This window comes from Ruditapes philippinarum, unplaced genomic scaffold (genome assembly GCF_026571515.1).
Source record: "Ruditapes philippinarum isolate M1 unplaced genomic scaffold, ASM2657151v2 ctg384_1_1_1_1, whole genome shotgun sequence".
In the NCBI taxonomy this organism is placed as follows: domain Eukaryota; kingdom Metazoa; phylum Mollusca; class Bivalvia; order Venerida; family Veneridae; genus Ruditapes; species Ruditapes philippinarum.
In genome coordinates, this window is record NW_026853376.1 from 287605 (window position 1) to 306164 (window position 18560).

At 34.6% G+C, this 18560-nt stretch overlaps 1 protein-coding gene across 7 annotated transcripts in view; it reads left to right on the top strand.

Moving 5' to 3' along the window:
* Positions 1-18560, top strand: part of LOC132736687 (nuclear transcription factor Y subunit beta-like) — a 90008-nt gene that overhangs the window by 34576 nt on the left and 36872 nt on the right. For 6 of the 7 annotated variants that reach the window (XM_060723873.1, XM_060723874.1, XM_060723877.1 and 3 more), the window contains 4 exons: positions 1059-1126; positions 1869-1998; positions 2722-2803; positions 15231-15307. In XM_060723873.1, the coding sequence (XP_060579856.1) occupies positions 1059-1126; positions 1869-1998; positions 2722-2803; positions 15231-15307 (357 nt within the window). The remainder of the gene's footprint in view (positions 1-1058; positions 1127-1868; positions 1999-2721; positions 2804-15230; positions 15308-18560) is intronic. The other variant, XM_060723878.1, reaches the window with a different exon arrangement.

The window sequence follows — 18560 nt, forward strand, 5'->3', positions numbered from 1 at the left end:
GAATAACAATTTTGACTTGAGCAACCCAGGGCCATAATGGCCCTCTTGTTTAGTAATTTATGGGGATTGCTAGTACCATTTGCAATATGTAATAATTTACATTTATTCACTTCACAATTATTAACTTTTAAGTACATTTTCAAAATTTTCATGAAAATTAGCATGAAGGTGTTAGAAGTTTTCGCTCTAAATCACAACAGTAAGCCACATTGAATTTACCAGGGCACAGTTCAGTCACTTAATTGTTACTGGGAAGGCTGTCAAGCAGTTTACTAGTACTAGTTGCCTTCACTTTTACAAGGAAGTGATAACTTCTGAACATGCTGGAGCAGAGGTACAGAACAAATGACCATAGAAAGGATTTCACTATCAATCACAATAAATGTGAGCTGCCAATCCCCAGATGACAGTGAATCTGAAGTCATGCAGCTTTATAGAGATTATATGCTCAGTCATCAGTTTTCGCGTAACTTAAGTTTTAAACATCCCAGAATTTGTTACATTTATACAGCAATATATTTTGTGTACATTATAAATAAGTGTTAAGATACCAAATTCATACATAACATGTAATATTGTAATATATATACATGTATATAATGTATATATTACATGTTATGTGTGAGTTTGATATATGCTTTGTGTTACTTGTTTTATTCATAATTCTTCTTTTGAGCATCATGTTTGCTATATAAGACAATATTTTTGAGGTACAGATTTTTTATACTATACATTTAGTAAAGTAAGAAACAGTGAGTGACAGTATAGTAAAGTATAACAGTATAATTATTCAACAATGAGAGAAGAGTTTTTGCAGTTAAAGTGTTTGCTTGTCTACCTATGTGCCAGTTGTAATATGTAAAAGACAAACTAAGGTATTGGCTGTGTTTTCTCATTTCATCATATGACAAATATATTGGTTAGTTTTATGAAGCAAGTTCAAGATACATGTACATGTATGTTCAAATCAAGTTTACTTCACAATCAAGGTCATCTAGAAATATTTTAAACTTTACAAATACAATGCAAAAACATGTGATAAAGTGTATATCTTTCAGATAGCTAAAGATGCAAAGGAGTGTGTACAAGAGTGTGTTTCTGAATTTATAAGTTTCATAACCAGCGAGTATCCTTTCAATATGTCAATCTCTAATCACTAGATTCAGTTTTAATGATATGCAGTCTTTATTCATTGACTGATGTCTATCATATTTGGTTTGTAGATACCTTGAGTTGTCCCCTAAGTTTTGGTCAAGTTAAGGATTACTGGAACCCATCTCACTGGTTTACTTTTGCTCTTACAGCCTTTGTTGACTAATCATTAATCTTCAGTTTTGTGGATAATCTATTGCCTTCAGTGATACTCTTATAAAATTACTCATTTTAACAGTTTACTTTTCTTATTTTATATATGTGATAAAAAGAATATTATATTCATGTAGATTCAATGCTAAATTTATTGAACTCGTTGAATAAAACAATATTATGCTCGCCAGAGGCTCGCATAATATGATTTTATTCAACTCGTTCAATGAATTTAGTATTAAACTACACTCATTCAATATCCTCTGTATAAAGGCTATGATTGTGTGGTTTTGCTGCAGACTCATATATGTGTAATATGTTGTGATATGTTGTTGTGATTGAATAATAATAATGTAAAAGGAGAGTTTTTATTGTACAAGGACACTGCAACAAAGTTTACATAAAATGTTGTTGTTATGTTTGTAAAACTAGGCTTAATTTTTCTTGATTATTAAAGCTGTGTAAAAAACTAGCTGTTTCTATTATTGTAAGGGGAAGTTACTTTGTGTGTGTCATTCAATCATACAATTAAAAATTCTTATCCCCCCTTAACTATGTAACAGAGCCAGTGAAAGATGCCATCAAGAAAAGCGTAAAACTATAAATGGTGAAGATATATTATTTGCTATGTCAACATTAGGTTTTGATAGTTATGTAGAGCCATTGAAGCAATACTTACAGAAATACAGAGAGGTAAGCAATAAAAAATATTCTCCCTCCATGTTTTTACATGTTTATTTTATAGCTGATATTTTATTACATTTTTGAATGGTGTAAGCATATTTTATCCAATGCTTGGACAAATCACCATTGGAACTCCAGAAAAAGCCTTTAATATCAATCTATTTTGGGAATATAGGTAAGCAGACTTGCTTTTTAGAGTGATAAGTATCAAGTGATAAGTATCAACTGATTCCTAATCGGTTTTCATCTAGAGGCATCCAGGAATGTTATACTGATGATATAAATTTTACAAGTATAAGCATTTTACAAGCGATGATCATGATAGTATTTTTGTATCACTTGCATGCCACATTGACACCCATGTTGAATCAAAAGCTTTATTGTAATGTATTTTGTCTAACAGTCATTGTATTGATTCTAGCAAGCCAATTTGAATAGTTTAAAATTGTAATATGAAATGAGTGGCTTTGGTCAGAAAACAAAAATTATTTTTTGATTTTATTTTTTCATTTTTGTTGGCTTGACTAATGATTAAAGACAATTTTCATGTTTAACTCACTGGTGACAGTCCATTGGTTGCCTGGCATTGTATCTGAGACAATAGATAACAAACTGAAGAAAAATAACCAGCTCCTGTAACCTTTTTCTTTGTCAGTATCGTTTATAGTTACCTAATAGGCAGTTAAAATTAATTTATGTTGTATAAGTGATGTTTATTTCATTAACTTTCAGTCCAATAAAGGCGGAGAAAAACCACTTGGAGTAGCTGAGGGAGATATGAATGACCTTGAATCAGCAGGGTTTGAACTTCAATGTATGTGTAATGTTGAATTGTTTCAACAGATGATGGTTTAACTTGTAACCTACCACCACATTCATGATTATTTCTATAAGAATATGGAAAAAAACAAAAAACTGAATGTTATAAGGCATTTAAAAGTGTCCTATCTCAATTGAAACTTGACTATGACCCATAAATGACCTGGCCATCAATGTGAAGTTATTGAATTTAGCTAAGATTGTCATAACTTTGTTATTTATTTATGTATTTGATTGTCCCCTGCCTTTATAAAGAAAAAAGAGGGATATAGAAATAGGCTCCGCCCGTCCGTCCGTCTGTCCATCTGTCCGTCCGTCCATCATACTTTGGTATCCGGTCCATAACTTTGTCATTTATCAAAGGAATCTGAAAAAATTGGGCACAAATGTTTGTCATAATAAGACGATGTGTCATACGCAACAACCAGACCCCTACCTCCAGGGTCAAGGTTGCACTTGCTCATTCAAGGTCAACATTGTCTATTTGAGGGTATATGTTGTGTCTGGTCCATAACTTTCTTATCTTTGAAGGGATTTTGTAAATACTTGCCACAATTGTTCACAATAATGAGACGATGTGTCATGGTCAACAACCGGTCACCTACCTCCAAGGTCAATGTAACATTTGGAGGTCAAAGTTTAACATAGTCTGTTATAGAATTTATTTTGTGTGTGGTCCATAACGTTTTCATAGATCAGAGGATTTTGTAAATACTTGCCACAAAAATTCACTATAATAAGACGATGTGTCATGCACAACACCTGCATCCCTACCTCCAAGTTCAAGGTCACACTTAGAGGTCAAAAATTTACATAGTCTGTTATAGGGTATATTTTGTGTCCGATCTAGAACTTCATCAGTATTTGGAAATAACTTGGCACAAGTATGTCAAGTACAACACCTGCACCCCTACCTCCAAGGTCAAGGTCACACTTAGAGGTCAAAGATTTACAAAGTCTGTTATAGGGTATATTTTGTGTCCAGTCCATACTTTTTTCATAGATCAAGGGATTTTAAAAATACTTTGCACAAATAATCACAATAATAAGACAATATGTCAGGTGCAAAACATGGGTCCCTACCTCCAAGGTCACACGAAGAGGTCAAAGATTAACATAGTCTGTAATAGGATTTATTTTGTGTCCGATCTAAAACTTCTTCATAGTTCAAGGGATTTTGAAAATACTTGGCACAAATAGTTACAATAATTAGACAATATGTCATGCACAACACCTGCAGCCCTACCTTCAAGGTCAAGATCACACTTAGAGGTCAAAGCTTAACATTATAGATTATTGTTGCATTTGCAGATCTATCATTGATCATAATTTTGGACTGAAAGTCCTGAGATCCATACCTCAATCTTTTGAAATAGCACAATTTTATGCTTCATATAAAACTTTCCTTAGGCAGGGGACGTTGGTAACTCTGTTACAAATTATTGTTTTCTCTGTTACAAATAATTATGCCCCCATTTCGAAGAAAAGGGGGTATATTGCTTTGCACTTGTCGGTCCGTCGGTCCGTAGACCAAATGGTTTCCGAGTGATAACTAAAGAACCCTTAGGCCTAGGAACTTCAAACTTGGTATGGTGATTGGTCATGACCAGTAGATGACCCCTATTGATTTTGGGGTCAAGGGGTCAAAGGTCAAGGTCACATTGACCTTGTAAGCAAAAACGGTTTCCGATCAATAACTAAAGAACCTTAATGTCTAGGAACTTCAAACTTGGTATGGTGATTGGTCATGATCAGTAGATGACCCCTATTGATTTTGGGGTCAATGGGTCAAAGGTCAAGGTCACATTGACCTTGTAAGCAAAAACGGTTTCCGATCAATAACTAAAGAACCTTAAGGCCTAGGAACTTCAAACTTGGTATGGTGATTGGTCATGATCAGTAGATGATCCCTATTGATTTTGGGGTCAAGGGGTCAAAGGTCAAGGTCACATTGACCTTGTAAGCAATAACAGTTTCCGATCAATAACTAAAGAAGTTTAAGGCCTAGGAACTTCAAACTTGGTATGGTGATTGGTCATGATCAGTAGATGACCCCTATTGATTTTGGGGTCAAGGGTCAAAGGTCAAGGTCACATTGACTTCTTGGGTAAAAACGGTTTCTGATCAATAACAAAAGAACCCTTAGGCCTAGGAACTTCAAACTTGGTATGGTGATTGGTCATGACCAGCAGTTGACCCCTATTGATTTTGGGGTTAAGGGGTCAAAGGTCAAGGTCACATTGACCTTGTAGGTAAAAACGATTTCCGATCAATAACTAAAGAACCTTAAGGCCTAGGAACTTCAAACTTGGTATGGTGATTGGTCATGACCAGCAGATGACCCCTATTGATTTTTGGGTTAAGTGGTCAAAGGTCAAGGTCACATTGACTTTGTAGGTAAAAACGGTTTCCAATCAATAACGAAAGAACCCTTAGGCCTAAGGACTTCAAACTTGGTATGGTGATTGGTCATGGTCAGTAGATGACCCCTATTGATTTTGGGGTCAAGGGGTCAAAGGTCAAGGTCACATTGACCTTTTAGGTAAAAACGGTTTCCGATCAATAACTAAAGAACCTTAAGGCCTAGGAACTTCAAACTTGGTATGGTGATTGGTCATGACCAGTAGATGACCCCTATTGATATTGGGGTTAAGGGGTCAAAGGGCAAGGTCACATTGATCTTGTAGGTAAAAATTCTTTCAAATCAATAACTTAAGAACCCTTTGGCCTAGGAACTTCAAACATGGTATGGTGATTGGTCATGACCAGCAGATAACCTATTGATTTTGGGGTCAAGGGGTCAAAGGTCAAGGTCACATTGACCTTGTATGTTAAAACGGTTTCCGATCAATTAACTAAAAACACTTAGGCCTAGGAACTTCAAACTTTGTATGATGATTGGTCGTGACCAGCAGATGACCCCTATTGAGTTTTGGGTCAAGGGGTCAAAGGTTAAGGTCATGACCAGTAGATACTTGATAACCCTTATTAATTGTTTGATCACCTGGTCAGAAGTCATGCATAATAACCTTATCACATGACTAATTGGCTGCTGATAGGGGGCATACATGTTTTACAAACATATCTTGTTGTTTATACAGAATCATTTATAATGACCAAACCATGATTTTGAATAATTTATTTTTCCTAGGAATTTTTATGCCACCGCAGCATCTGCAATGCGGTGGCATATAGCGATTCACCTCTGTGTGTGTGTGTGTGTGTGTTTTGGTGCATGCGTGTGTGTGTGTGTTTTCTATAGATTAATAGATTATATAGTGAACTTAAAAAAGTGTGTGTGTGTGATGTGTGTGTGTTTTCTATAGATTAATAGATTATATAGTGAACTTATAAAATCTTCTTGTGAAAAACCACTAGTCCAATTTCAACCAAACTGGATTGATTCTTGGGTGAAGGGCTTCTAAAGTTGTTCAAAGAATTTCATTCCATGCAGAAATCTGGTTGCCATGGCAACCAAAAGGAATTATAAGAATAAATTAAAAAAATCTTCTTGTAAAGGCCCACAAGGCCTAGAGCATAGATATTTTGCATAAGGCATTGTCTGGTAGACCTCTACCCAGATTGTTCAAAATTGGCCCCGCCCGGGGGTCTTTATTAGCTCACCTTGCACATGGTGCAGGCAGCTTTTAGGATGGCCAATCAATTTGTGTCCGGCGTCCACATTTTATTCAAACGACATCTTTATAATACCACTTGGCCAAAATTAATGAAACTTGGCAGGAATACTCTTTGCATGAAGCTCTATCAAGATTGTTCAAAGAATTCCATTCCATGCTAAACTCTGGTTGCTATGGCAACTAAAAGAAAAAACTTAAAAGTTCTTATACTTCAAAATGGAAAGGGCTAGAGCTTAGATATTTCACACAAGGCATTAGCTTGTTGGTTTCTACAAAGTATGGTCTAGAGTTGCAAATTGGTCTCTGTTTTGGGGGTTAAAGGGGTTTTTTTATTGCAAGGTTTTATATAGACTTTCTTTGTAGGGATAAATTGAGATAGTGTATCTTGTATTTTTTGTCTCAACAGACATTGTTATGAAGATTTTTCTGTTAAAGCATTAGAAAGATTGTTGAATGTGAATGTTAATTCAAAAACAGAGTCAATCAGAATAGCACAAATTTGAGAGCTTCAGTGAAGTTGCTTTCCCCATTCAATAATGGATTCTTCCATTAATTTCGTAACACCATCAAAAAGGAGACTGTGTCATTTCCGAAATACAATGTAAAATATTTCAGTTCTTGACAATGACTTGCACATTTTATTGTGTAAGATATTTCACAAAGAAACGAAAGTGAGCTAAAAATTTTGTATTTTTTTCACAAAAATTAGCTGATTAAGATAAAAGTTTAATTTACAGTACGGATATTATTTTTACATCTTTCCGGTTTGTGGGAAAAATCATAGATACTACAAGATACCTTTTCAAGATGAATTTTTTCAATGAATGAAATTTTTATTGAAATTTATGAAAGATATACAATTCAGATCATTAAATAATGCATATCAATCAGTCCATTCAACAACTTTGCCTCAGAAAACATCTGTATCAATCTGACCTTGAGTTGAGATTATAAATAGAACTAAAGAGAAAGTATGACAAAATGGCCGCCATGTACAAGAAAATTGAGAAATTTTGTAACATAAACTTGTATTTCAAAACAAAGAAGTGAAGATGACAACAATTATCGGTGTGCTTCGTTGAAACAGGTATTTTGTTTACTATTTGTGAAGTATTAAGGCATGACATTCAGTATTTATGTAAATATCACCTCCCGTGTTATGATTTCTAAAATTATACATGTACACATGTGATGTTGACCTCAATAAATGTAAGTGAAAATGGAACAATAATTATGGTAATTATCCATGTTGCTAGTAATACTTAATTATCTTTATCATATTGGTAACTAAACAAGAAGCTTACGTAATTTAAAAATTACCTAACCTCACAATATTATCAATTTAAACTTGAAAATCTACTCAAAATGACTTCCCAAACAGTAATTTTTGAAACATGAAAATGATTCATGTAGAAAAATAACACAAGAAAAAACTGATTTGACTCATGAAAATTTTGGCCAAACAGTCTGTCATTTGAAATTCTGACCTTCCTGAGATCCTGTTCCTGTTGTTTGTTGTTGTTTTTTTTTATAACATTTTACAAGATTTAATTTTACAATTAAACCTGTGTATAGAGCCACTCATGTGAACAGAAAGAAGTTTTTGTAGAAAGGGGTGTTCTAATATGATAAACCACAGATGCTTGGGGGTTAGATCCTGCCCCCAACATGATACCCCTGAGTAAACACTATTAAAAATTTTTTTTATATTTAAACACTAATGGGATATCTGTTATGACTATAATACTGGTTTTCGAAAAAAAAAATTACATATATTAAAAAAAAAATACTGTTTACCATCATGTATTGAGACGGCAGGCTGGCGAATTGGTTGGGTCATTTTTCGTAACAGTTTTCTCAGCAACTACGTATTGGAGCACAAATATATACAGCATTCACACGTTGTCCCATACCATGGGATTCGATTTCAGGTCTGTCGCTCATCCACTTCATGTTTACTGACTTAGTTATATTCATAATAATGGTCAATGGTAGGAATTTTTCGTAACAATTTTCTCAGCAACTACTTATCACTGCCTCTTGATATTTGGTATACAGCATTAACATGTAGTCACATACCATGGGATATGATTTTAGGTATGTGGCTCATCCTCTTCCCGTTTGCTGACCTAGTTAAATTTTCGGCATTAATTGTAAATGGAAGGAAATTTCCGTAACAGTTTTCTCAGCAACTACATATCACAGCCTCTTGATATTTGGTATTGTGACTGCATTAACACGTGGTCCCAAGTTCAGGTCTATCGCTTATCCAATTCCTGTTTACAGACTTAGTTTAATGTTTGACATTAATGGTCAATGGTAGGAAATTTTTGTAACATGTTATTTTGTATACAAATGCAACCCGTCCATTTTTGTCTTTGACCCATTTTTATTGAAGTATTATCCAAATTTGTACTTCGTCTTGTTAATTATGATGTCATTGTTAAAATTTTCATGATGTAAACACGCTACAGGGAGAGTATTTTTTAGCAACCTGTACTTTAAAGAAAAAAAAAGAGGTATTTCTATACACTTGTTTGACACTAACCTTAAAACGACATTAAAGAATTTTATAAACCTGGTGCTTGTTTTTAAAAAGAAAAATACTTCAAGATCTAATCCTTAAGGTGAGATATAAAAAAAGAAAAATACTTTTAAGATCTAATCCTTAAGGTACATATAGTAAAAACTCAAAATACCTTCTTGTCTGAAGGTACAAGGCTTATAGCTTTGATATTTCGTATATGATATCATCTATAGGTGTTCAAATTTTGCCTCTAGAGTCAAAATAAGCCCCGCCCAGGAGTCATAGGTTTTCCTTTATGTATATAGTAAAATCTTAAAAAAATCATCTTGTCGAAATTGACAAAGGCTAGAGGTTTGATATTTTGCATGATACATTGTGTAGTGAACATCTACCAAGATTGTTCAATTTATAGCCCTGGGGTCAAAATTGGCCCCGCCCCGGGGGTCATTGATTTTCACTTTGTACATATAGTAAAAGAATTTAAAAAAATCTTATTGTCTGAGGGTACAAGACTTAGAGCTTTGATATTTGGTATATGATTTCATCTAATGATCTATAGGTACTCTACCAAAGATATTAAAACTTTGTCTCTAGTGTCAAAATTAGCCCCACCCGGGGGGCCATAGGTTTTCCTTATATGTATATAGTAAAAACTTTAAATAATCATCTTCTCTAAATTGACAAATGCTAGAGGTTACATATTTTGCATGAAACATTGTGTAGTGAACCTCTAGCAAGATTATAGCCGTGGGGTCAATAATGGCCCGGCCCGGGGGTCATTGATTTTCAGTCACTACATGTATGTCCATATAGTAAAAAAAATTTAAAAAATCTTATTGTCTGAAGGTACAAGGCTTAGAGCTTTGATGTTTGCTTTATAATATCAAACATAGGTCCTCTACCAAAGATGTTCAAATTTTGCCCCTGGTGTCATAATTGGACCTGCCCGGGGGGCATTGATTTTCATTATGTACACATAGTAAAAACAGAAACTAAAACAAATGTTTTCTGAATTGGAGAAAGCTACAGCTTTGATATTTGACATGAAAAAATGTTGTTTGGTGGACCTGTATCAAGATTGTTTGAATTAAACCCTGGGGTCAATATTTTGCCTTGACTAAGGGGACAGTGACCTATTTTCTTGTCCTTTGATGATGTACAGCCATGAAATTTGGACTATGTGCACAGTTTTATTTGTAAAATTGAACTGTGGTATCAGGTGAACTAGATTTTGATGATGTGACCTACATGTACTTTATTGTCCTTTGATGTGCAGTTATGAAATTTGAACCATGTGCACAGATTAAGATGTAAAGTGACTTTGATATCAGCTGGCGTAGATTTTGACAAAGTGTCTTACTGTGTTGTCCTTTGATGTACAGTCATGGAATTTTGGCCATGTGAAATATGACCTTCACCACCAAATTCACTAGACTCAACTGCATTGATAGATTCCTACTCTGATCTTTTATTTGAATAACAATAGATTTAACCACTAATCTGATAATAAGAATTAGATAGGTCAGTGATCTATGCATTATGGCAATCTTCAATTGTATAGAAACAAAAAATTCTGTTCCTACATTACTATTTAGTGTTGTACATGTATTAATGCGGTGGCATAGCATTTTTCACAAATGCAATCTTGTTATATACTACAATGAATAATCTGATGTATTTGACTAGCTTGGTGGTGGTTCATTGTTGTCTTTAGTTGTAATATTTTCTAGTCGCTGTTTTGTCCATCCGTCTGTCTGTCTTGCTAATTTTGGAGTTATTGCCCTTTGTTCATTTTTACAGTTTGAACTTTGTCTGGGATATAACTCTAAAACTATAAGAGATATCAACATGAAACTTTGTAGGTAGATAGCAGTGCAGTGCAAAACAACCATAACTCTGTCTTGCTAATTTGGGAGTTATTGCCCTTTGTTCATTTTTACAGTTTGAACTTTGTCTGGGATATAACTCTAAAACTATAAAAGATATCAACATGAAACTTTGTAGGTAGATAGCAGTGCAGTGCAAAACAACCATAACTCTGTCTTGCTAATTTTGGAGTTATTGCCATTTGTTCATTTTTACACTTTGAACATTGTCTAGGATATAACTAAAACTATAAGAGATACTGTAAATATTGTCTAGGATATAACTCTAAAACTATAAAAGATATCAACATGAAACTTTGTAGGTAGATAGATCTCATTGGGTAGAAGTGCAGTGCAAAAAAAAACAACATTACTCTGTCTTGCCTAATTTTGGAGTTATTGCCATTTGTTCATTTTTATATGCCAAAAAGAATTTCGGGCATATTATGTTATACCCCCTGGTGTCCGTCTGTCCGTCCGTCCGTTAGCAATTTGGTTTCCGGAGCATAACTTAAGTTCCATTTGGCCCACAATATTCAAACTTCATAGGATGATTGTCCATATTGTCTAGAAGACCCTTATTGATTTTGAGGTCACAAGGTCAAAGGTCAAGGTCACTAATACATTAAAACTGAAAACAGTTTCTGGAGCATAACTTATGTTCCATTTGGCCCACAGTGTTCAAACTTCATAGGATGATTGTCCATATTGGGAAGAAGACCCCTATTGATTTTAGGGTCACAAGGTCAAAGGTCAAGGTCACTATAACCTTAAAACTGAAAACAGTTTCCTGAGCATTACTTAAGTTCCATTTGGCCCACAGTGTTCAAACTTAATAGGATGTTTGTCCATACTTGGTAGAACACCCCTATTGATTTTGGGGTCACAAGTTCAAAGGTCAAGGTCACTATTACCTTAAAACTGAAAACAGTTTCCGGAGCATAACTCAAGTTCCATTTGCCCCACATTATTCAAACTTCATGTTTGTCCATACTTGGTAGAACACCCCTATTGATTTTGAGGTCAAAGGTCAAGGTCACTATTACTATAAAACTGAAAACAGTTTCCGGAGTTAACTTAAGTTCCATTTGGCCCACAATTATGAATATTCAAACTTTATTGGAGGCTTGCTATTTGAAGGAGGTAATACTTTATTCAATTCCCCTGTCTTACAAATGCTTCATCGTTACTAAAAAAAAAAGAAGAACACTTTCGGCATATAATGCTCCGCCTAGCGGTGCTCTTGTTACACTTTGAACTTTGTCCGTGACATAACTCTGAAAGAATAAGGGGTATCAGTATGAAACTTTGTAGGAGCATTGATCGCATTAAAAAGAAGTGCAGTGCAAAAGAACCACATTTCTGCCTTGCTTAATATTGGAGTTATTGCCCTTTGTTCAGTTTTACACTTTGAACTTTTTCTGTGACATAACTCTGACACTAAAAGAGGTATACTTTCCTGTGTCCAAAACCTATTCGGGTATCATCACCCAGTTCAACCATTTCTTGTTAAAATGAGGGTTTTTCTGAAACTGCAATGTAGATTTAAAAGACTAGAAAATATTAAGAAATCTGACACATATAAACTAGTAAATGGACTGAAGGAGTACAGTTACAAAGCCTTCCTAAGGCTGTGTCTACACCTATTCAAGTTTCTTACATGTCACATTTAGATAAGCTAAATAAATGGCCCTTCCAATATTTAATCAGGCACAATTTTTACTGAAATGTCTAATTAAGATTGCCCAGGATTTATACCTTTGTCTTTGCAATACTATCATGTTTCCATAAAATGTGATGATAAAAAAGCGGGAAAATGATGCAATTAGCTTAAACAATGGAGTAAATGAAATTGAAATGTGTACATTCCTTTAAAATAATGGAAAATGTGGAAAAATAATGCAAATTCTTTATTTGATGAAAGTTATTCACTAAATGAACAAGATCATTTAAAAACCATTTTGACTACTTGAAAAACTGATATTTTTTTAATGTTTTTTTAGCTCACCTGAGCATGCTCAGGGTGAGCTTTTAGGATCGATGATTGTCCGTCGTCTGTCCGTCGTCCGTTCACATTTTGTTGTTAACACTCTAGCGGTCGCATTTTTGCCTCAATCATCATCAAACTTGGTCAGGATGCTTGTCTAGGTGATAGCTCAGATGAGTTTGAACATGGGTCATCTCGGATGAAAAACTAGGTCACAAGAGCTAAAAATAGAAAAACCTTGTTAACACTCTAGAGGTCACATTTTTGCCTCAATCATCATCAAACTTGGTCAGGATGTTTGTCTAGGTGATAGCTCGGATGAATTTCGAACATGGGTCATCTCGGATGAAAAAGTAGGTCACCGGAGCTAAAAAAAGAAAAACCTTGTTAACACTCTAGCGGTCACATTTTTGCATCAATCATCATCAAACTTGGTCAGGATGCTTGTCTAGGTGATAGCTCGGATGAGTTTGAACATGGGTCATCTCAGATGAAAAACTAGGTCACTGGAGCTAAAAATAGAAAAACCTTGTTAACACTCTAGAGGTCACATTTTTGCATCAATCATCATCAAACTTGGTCAGGATGCTTATCTAGTTGATAGCTAGGATGAATTTCGAACATGGGTCATCTCGGATGAAAAACTAGGTCACAAGAGCTAAAAATAGAAAAACCTTGTTAACACTCTAGAGGTCACAATTTTGCCTCAATCATCATCAAACTTGGTCAGGATGTTTGCCTAGGTGATAGCTCGGATGAGTTCGAACATGGGTCATCACGGATGAAAAAGTAGGTCACTGGAGCTAAAAATAGAAAAACCTTGTTAACACTCTAGCGGTCACATTTTTGCCTCAATCATCATCAAACTTGGTCAAGATGCTTGTCTAGGTGATAGCTTGGATGAGTTCGAATATGGGTAATCCTGGATGAAAAAATAGGTCACCTGAGCTAAAAATAGAAAAACCTTGTTAACACTCTAGAGGTCACATTTTTGCCTCAATCATCATCAAACTTGGTCAGGATGCTTGTCTAGGTGATAGCTCAGATGAGTTTGAACATGGGTCATCTCGGATGAAAAAGTAGGTCACCGTAGCTAAAAATAGAAAGACTTTGTTAACACACTAGCGGTCACATTTTTGCCTCAATCATCATCAAACTTGGTCAGGATGCTTGTCTAGGTGATAGCTTGCATGAGTTCTAACATGGGTCATCTCAGATGAAAAACTAGGACACCGGAGCTAAAAATAGAAAAACCTTGTTAACACTCCAGCGGTCACATTTTTGCCTCAATCATCATCAAACTTGGTCAGGATGCTTATCTAGTTGATAGCTCGGATGAGTTAGAACATGGGTCATCTCGGATGAAAAACTAGGTCACAAGAGCTAAAAATAGAAAAACCTTCTTAACACTCTAGCGGTCACAATTTTGCCTCAATCATCATCAAGCTTGGTCAGGATGTTTGTCTAGTTGATAGCTTGGATGAGATCGAACATTGGTCATCTCGGATGAAAAACTAGGTCACAGGAGCTAAAAATAGAAAAATCTTGTTAACACTCTAGTGGCTATTGTTTTGATCCAAATATCCTGTAAATTGGTCTGAAAGTTTGTTTTGATGATTTCTAAGTCAAGTTCGAACATGGGTCATCTTGGATGAAAAACTAGGTCACACCGCCCAAATATGGAAAAACCTTGTTAACATTCTAGTGGTCACATTTTCGACTCAATTATCATCAAACTTGGTCAGGATGCTTGTCTAGGTAATTGCTCGGATGAGTTCGAAATCGCATGTGAAACTAGGTCACCTGAGCTAAAAATAGAAAAATCTTGTTAACACTCTAGTTGCTACTGTTTTGATCCAAGTATCCTGGAAATTGGTCTGAAAGTTTGTTTTGATGATTTCTAGGTCAAGTTTGAATATGGGTCACCTGGGTAAAAAACTAGGTCACACTGCTCAAAATGGATAATCCTTGTTAACACTGTAGTGGTCACATTTTTGACTCACCTGTCATGAGACTTGGTCAGAATGCTGGTCTAGGTAATTGTTTGGATGAGTTTGATGGGTCAGGTGAGCGATCTAGGGCCATCATGGCCCTCTTGTTTGTTTTTTTTGCTCTTCTGTGTATCAGTGTATTGATCTGTTCCTCTGACCAAGATATTTTAAACATTTACTAAAATATACAGGTCATGAACACTGAATCAGTAACAAAAAAGTCAGAAAATAATAAAAAAACAACACTATCACACCTTCGGGGCACATGTTTTGTGTCAAACGGTGTTATCAGTGTCTTGACAGCCAAAAACTTATAGAAAAATAGAACATGTTCTAACTTTCTTGCAAGGAATTATCTTCTCTTAAAGTTAAATTATCTTCCTTGTTGTAATATGAAGATTGTTATATTTTTAGCAACATTAGCAGCAAATATGATTGATCCCAATGGTCAACAAAGTGTTATATATGCTACAACATTTCCAAATCAAGGGGTATGTAATGTTTTCCTTGATTAAAAAAATATTCAAAAAGAAACTAGACATACTTTGGCTTTTATTTATTTATATATTATCATATAGATTAGATTACTTTAATTGTTAGTAAAAGTACTACTTATCAGAACTGAAGGAACAATCTGAAAACTTGTGAAGAATTTATCCTTTACTTGATGATAGATACTAGATAATCAGTACATTGAAAATTTTAAGCATCTAATAGAAATTGTCATTATAAGCTCAGTTTTTATACATTTTCTCATTTATAAAAGGATTTACATTTATTTTACATTTATCATCCTAAACACATTTTTATGCCCCCACAAAGTGGGAGCATATAGCGTTGCACTTGTCCGTCCATCCGTCCGTCCGTCTGTCCGTACGTCCCGAAATCTTGTGAACGGAACTCCTCTTAAACCAGATGGCAGATTTTGCTTAAACTTCCAGGGATGAATAACCTTAATGTGTAGATAGTAGTAAAGGAAGGAATTTTTTGCTGCGACCAAATTTAATAGAATTGTGGCCCTTTGTTGATTTTTTCACTATATACTATGTAGAAATTTTGTGAACGCAACTCCTTTTAAACCGGATGGCAGATTTTTCTTTAACTTCCAGGGATGAACAACCTTAATGTGTAGATGGTAGTAAAGGAAGAAATTTTTGCTGCGACCAAATTTAAGAGAATTATGGCTATTTGTTGATTTTTAGTTTTCAACTTGTGGCACATATAGTCCGCAAAATATTTGACCTAGAGTCATAAGATTGACAGAACAGTGGTGTGTGGGGCACCCGTGTCCTATGGACACATTTCTAGTCTTACTAAAGTTTCTCAATTCTTGATTTGTCTGTAACTTCTTAGTTACCTTGTTTTCTCCATTTTCAAATTTTTACACTCTGGTTATTCAAATGGTATCCATAATGCTCATATTGTAAACAATTTTTCAAGTTTTGATTTTTGCTGCAATCAACTCGTTATTACCTCACCTGAATACAAAGTGATAAAGGTAAACTTTTGTTATGGCAGTGTGTCCTTTGTTCAGATATTTGTTGTCTACAATTTCTTCAAACATATTCATTTCCTAAAATACATAATGGATTTTAACCAAACTTTACAGGAATGATCCTCATTTGGTCCTGTACAAAAAGTTTATGAATGCTTGCAGTCTGATGCATAGCCATAAATAGTTCACAGACTTTAGAAATAAGATCTTTAAAAATTTCATTCTCAGAAACTACAATATTTATGGGCCAGATATTAGGCATCACCCTTCTTGGTCCTTTATAAAAGTTATATAAACTGATAAATGAAAGAGGAAAAACATTTTAGTTTAACAAAGAATCCACATGGAATAAACTAAAAAACTAAACCTTAATTGAAGTCTGAGACATTGGTTCATATACATTAATTTTAGTTGGACTTCATAAATTAGTAAAGCGACTTACACTTTGTCAGAATTAATACCAATTAACAACTAAGACCACTGTGAGTCACTCACATCAGTGGTCATAATAGAGAGAATTTACTATTCTATAAAAATGGTTATTGACTGATAATGTAAAGATTTAATCTGTATAAATCATAAAAACACTGCCCTACATTTTTTATTGCTTGAATGTTACATGATAAATCCGGAAAGACATTGATAGAAATTTCAGTGTGGCTAACTGCTCGGGTAATAGTATTTTCCTCTGGATGATATTTTTACTGTTACCCACAAACCCATTTGTTATTTATATACTGTTACATCTTTATTTCTTAAGGGATCATACTTCAAATATATGTTCCTTATCATTATCCACATCTTTTGTGACAAGGTTTTAAAACTTTTGCACCAATATCGCAAGAATTATCTCCCCACGAACTTAGATTTTTTTTAGCTCACCTGACCACAAAGTATAGTGGTATAGTGATGGGGCTATGTCTGTCATCTTGTGTTGTGTGTCTTCAACAATTGGGTTTTCTACACTCTAGAAGTCATGGTTTTGATTGGATCATAATCAAACTTTGTCAGAATGTTTGTGAAAATGAAATACAGGTCAAATTCGAATATGGGTCATATCGGGTCAAAAACTAGGTCACATGAGCTAAAAACAGAAAAAGCTTGTTAACACTCTAGTGGCTGCAGTTTTGATCCAAATATTCAGGAAATTTGTCAGGACCGTTGTTTTGATGATTTCTAGATCAAGTTTGAATATGGTCATCTCCGGTCAAAAACTAGGTCACAGGTGCTAAAAATAGAAAAATCTTGTTTACAGTCTAGTGGCTACAATTTTGATTTAAATGTCCTGGAAATTGATTAGAAAGATTGTTTTGATAATTTCTAGATCATGTTCAAATATGGTCATCTCTGGCCAAAAACTAGGTCACAGGAGCTAAAAATAGAAAAATCTTGATAACACTCTAGTGGCTGCACTTTTGATCCAAATTCTGGAACTTGTTAGGAAAGTTGTTTTGATGATTTCTAGGTCAAGTTCGAATATGGGTTGTCTCCAGTCAAAAACTAGGTCACAGGAGCTAAAAATAGAAAATTTTTGTTATCACTAGTGGCTGCATTTTTATCCAAATATCCTGGAAATTGAATAGGAAGGTTTTAGTTTGATGATTTCTAGGTCAAGTTAGAATATGGATTAACTACGGTCAAAAACTAGGTCACAGGAGCTAAAAATAGAAAAATCTTGTTAACACTACTGTCTGCAGTTTTGATCCAAATATCCTTGAAATTGGTCAGGAAGATTGTTTTGATGATTTCTAGGTCAAGTTTGAATATTGGTCATCTCCAGTCAAAAACTAGGTCACTAGAAGAATCTTGTTAACACTAGTGGCTGCAGTTTTGATCCAAATATTCTGGAACTTTGTCAGGAAAGTTGTTTTGATGATTTCTAGGTCATTGATGATTTCTATGGGTCATCTCTTGTCGAAAACTAGGTCACAGGAGCTAAAAATAGATAAACCCTCCTGTAGGTGCATTTTTGATCCAAATATCCTGAAAATTGATCAGGAAGGTTGTTTTGAAGATTTCTAGATCATGTTCGAATATGGGTCATCTCTGGTCAAAAACTAGGTATCGGGCTAAAAATATAAAAATCTTGTTAACACTCTAGTGGCTGCAGTTTTGATCCAAATATCCTGGAAATTGACCAGGAAATTTGTTTTGATGATTTCTAGGTCAAGTCCCAATATGGGTTGTCGCCGGTCAATAACTAAGTCACAGGAGCTAAAAGTAGAAAAATCTTATTTACACTCTAGTGG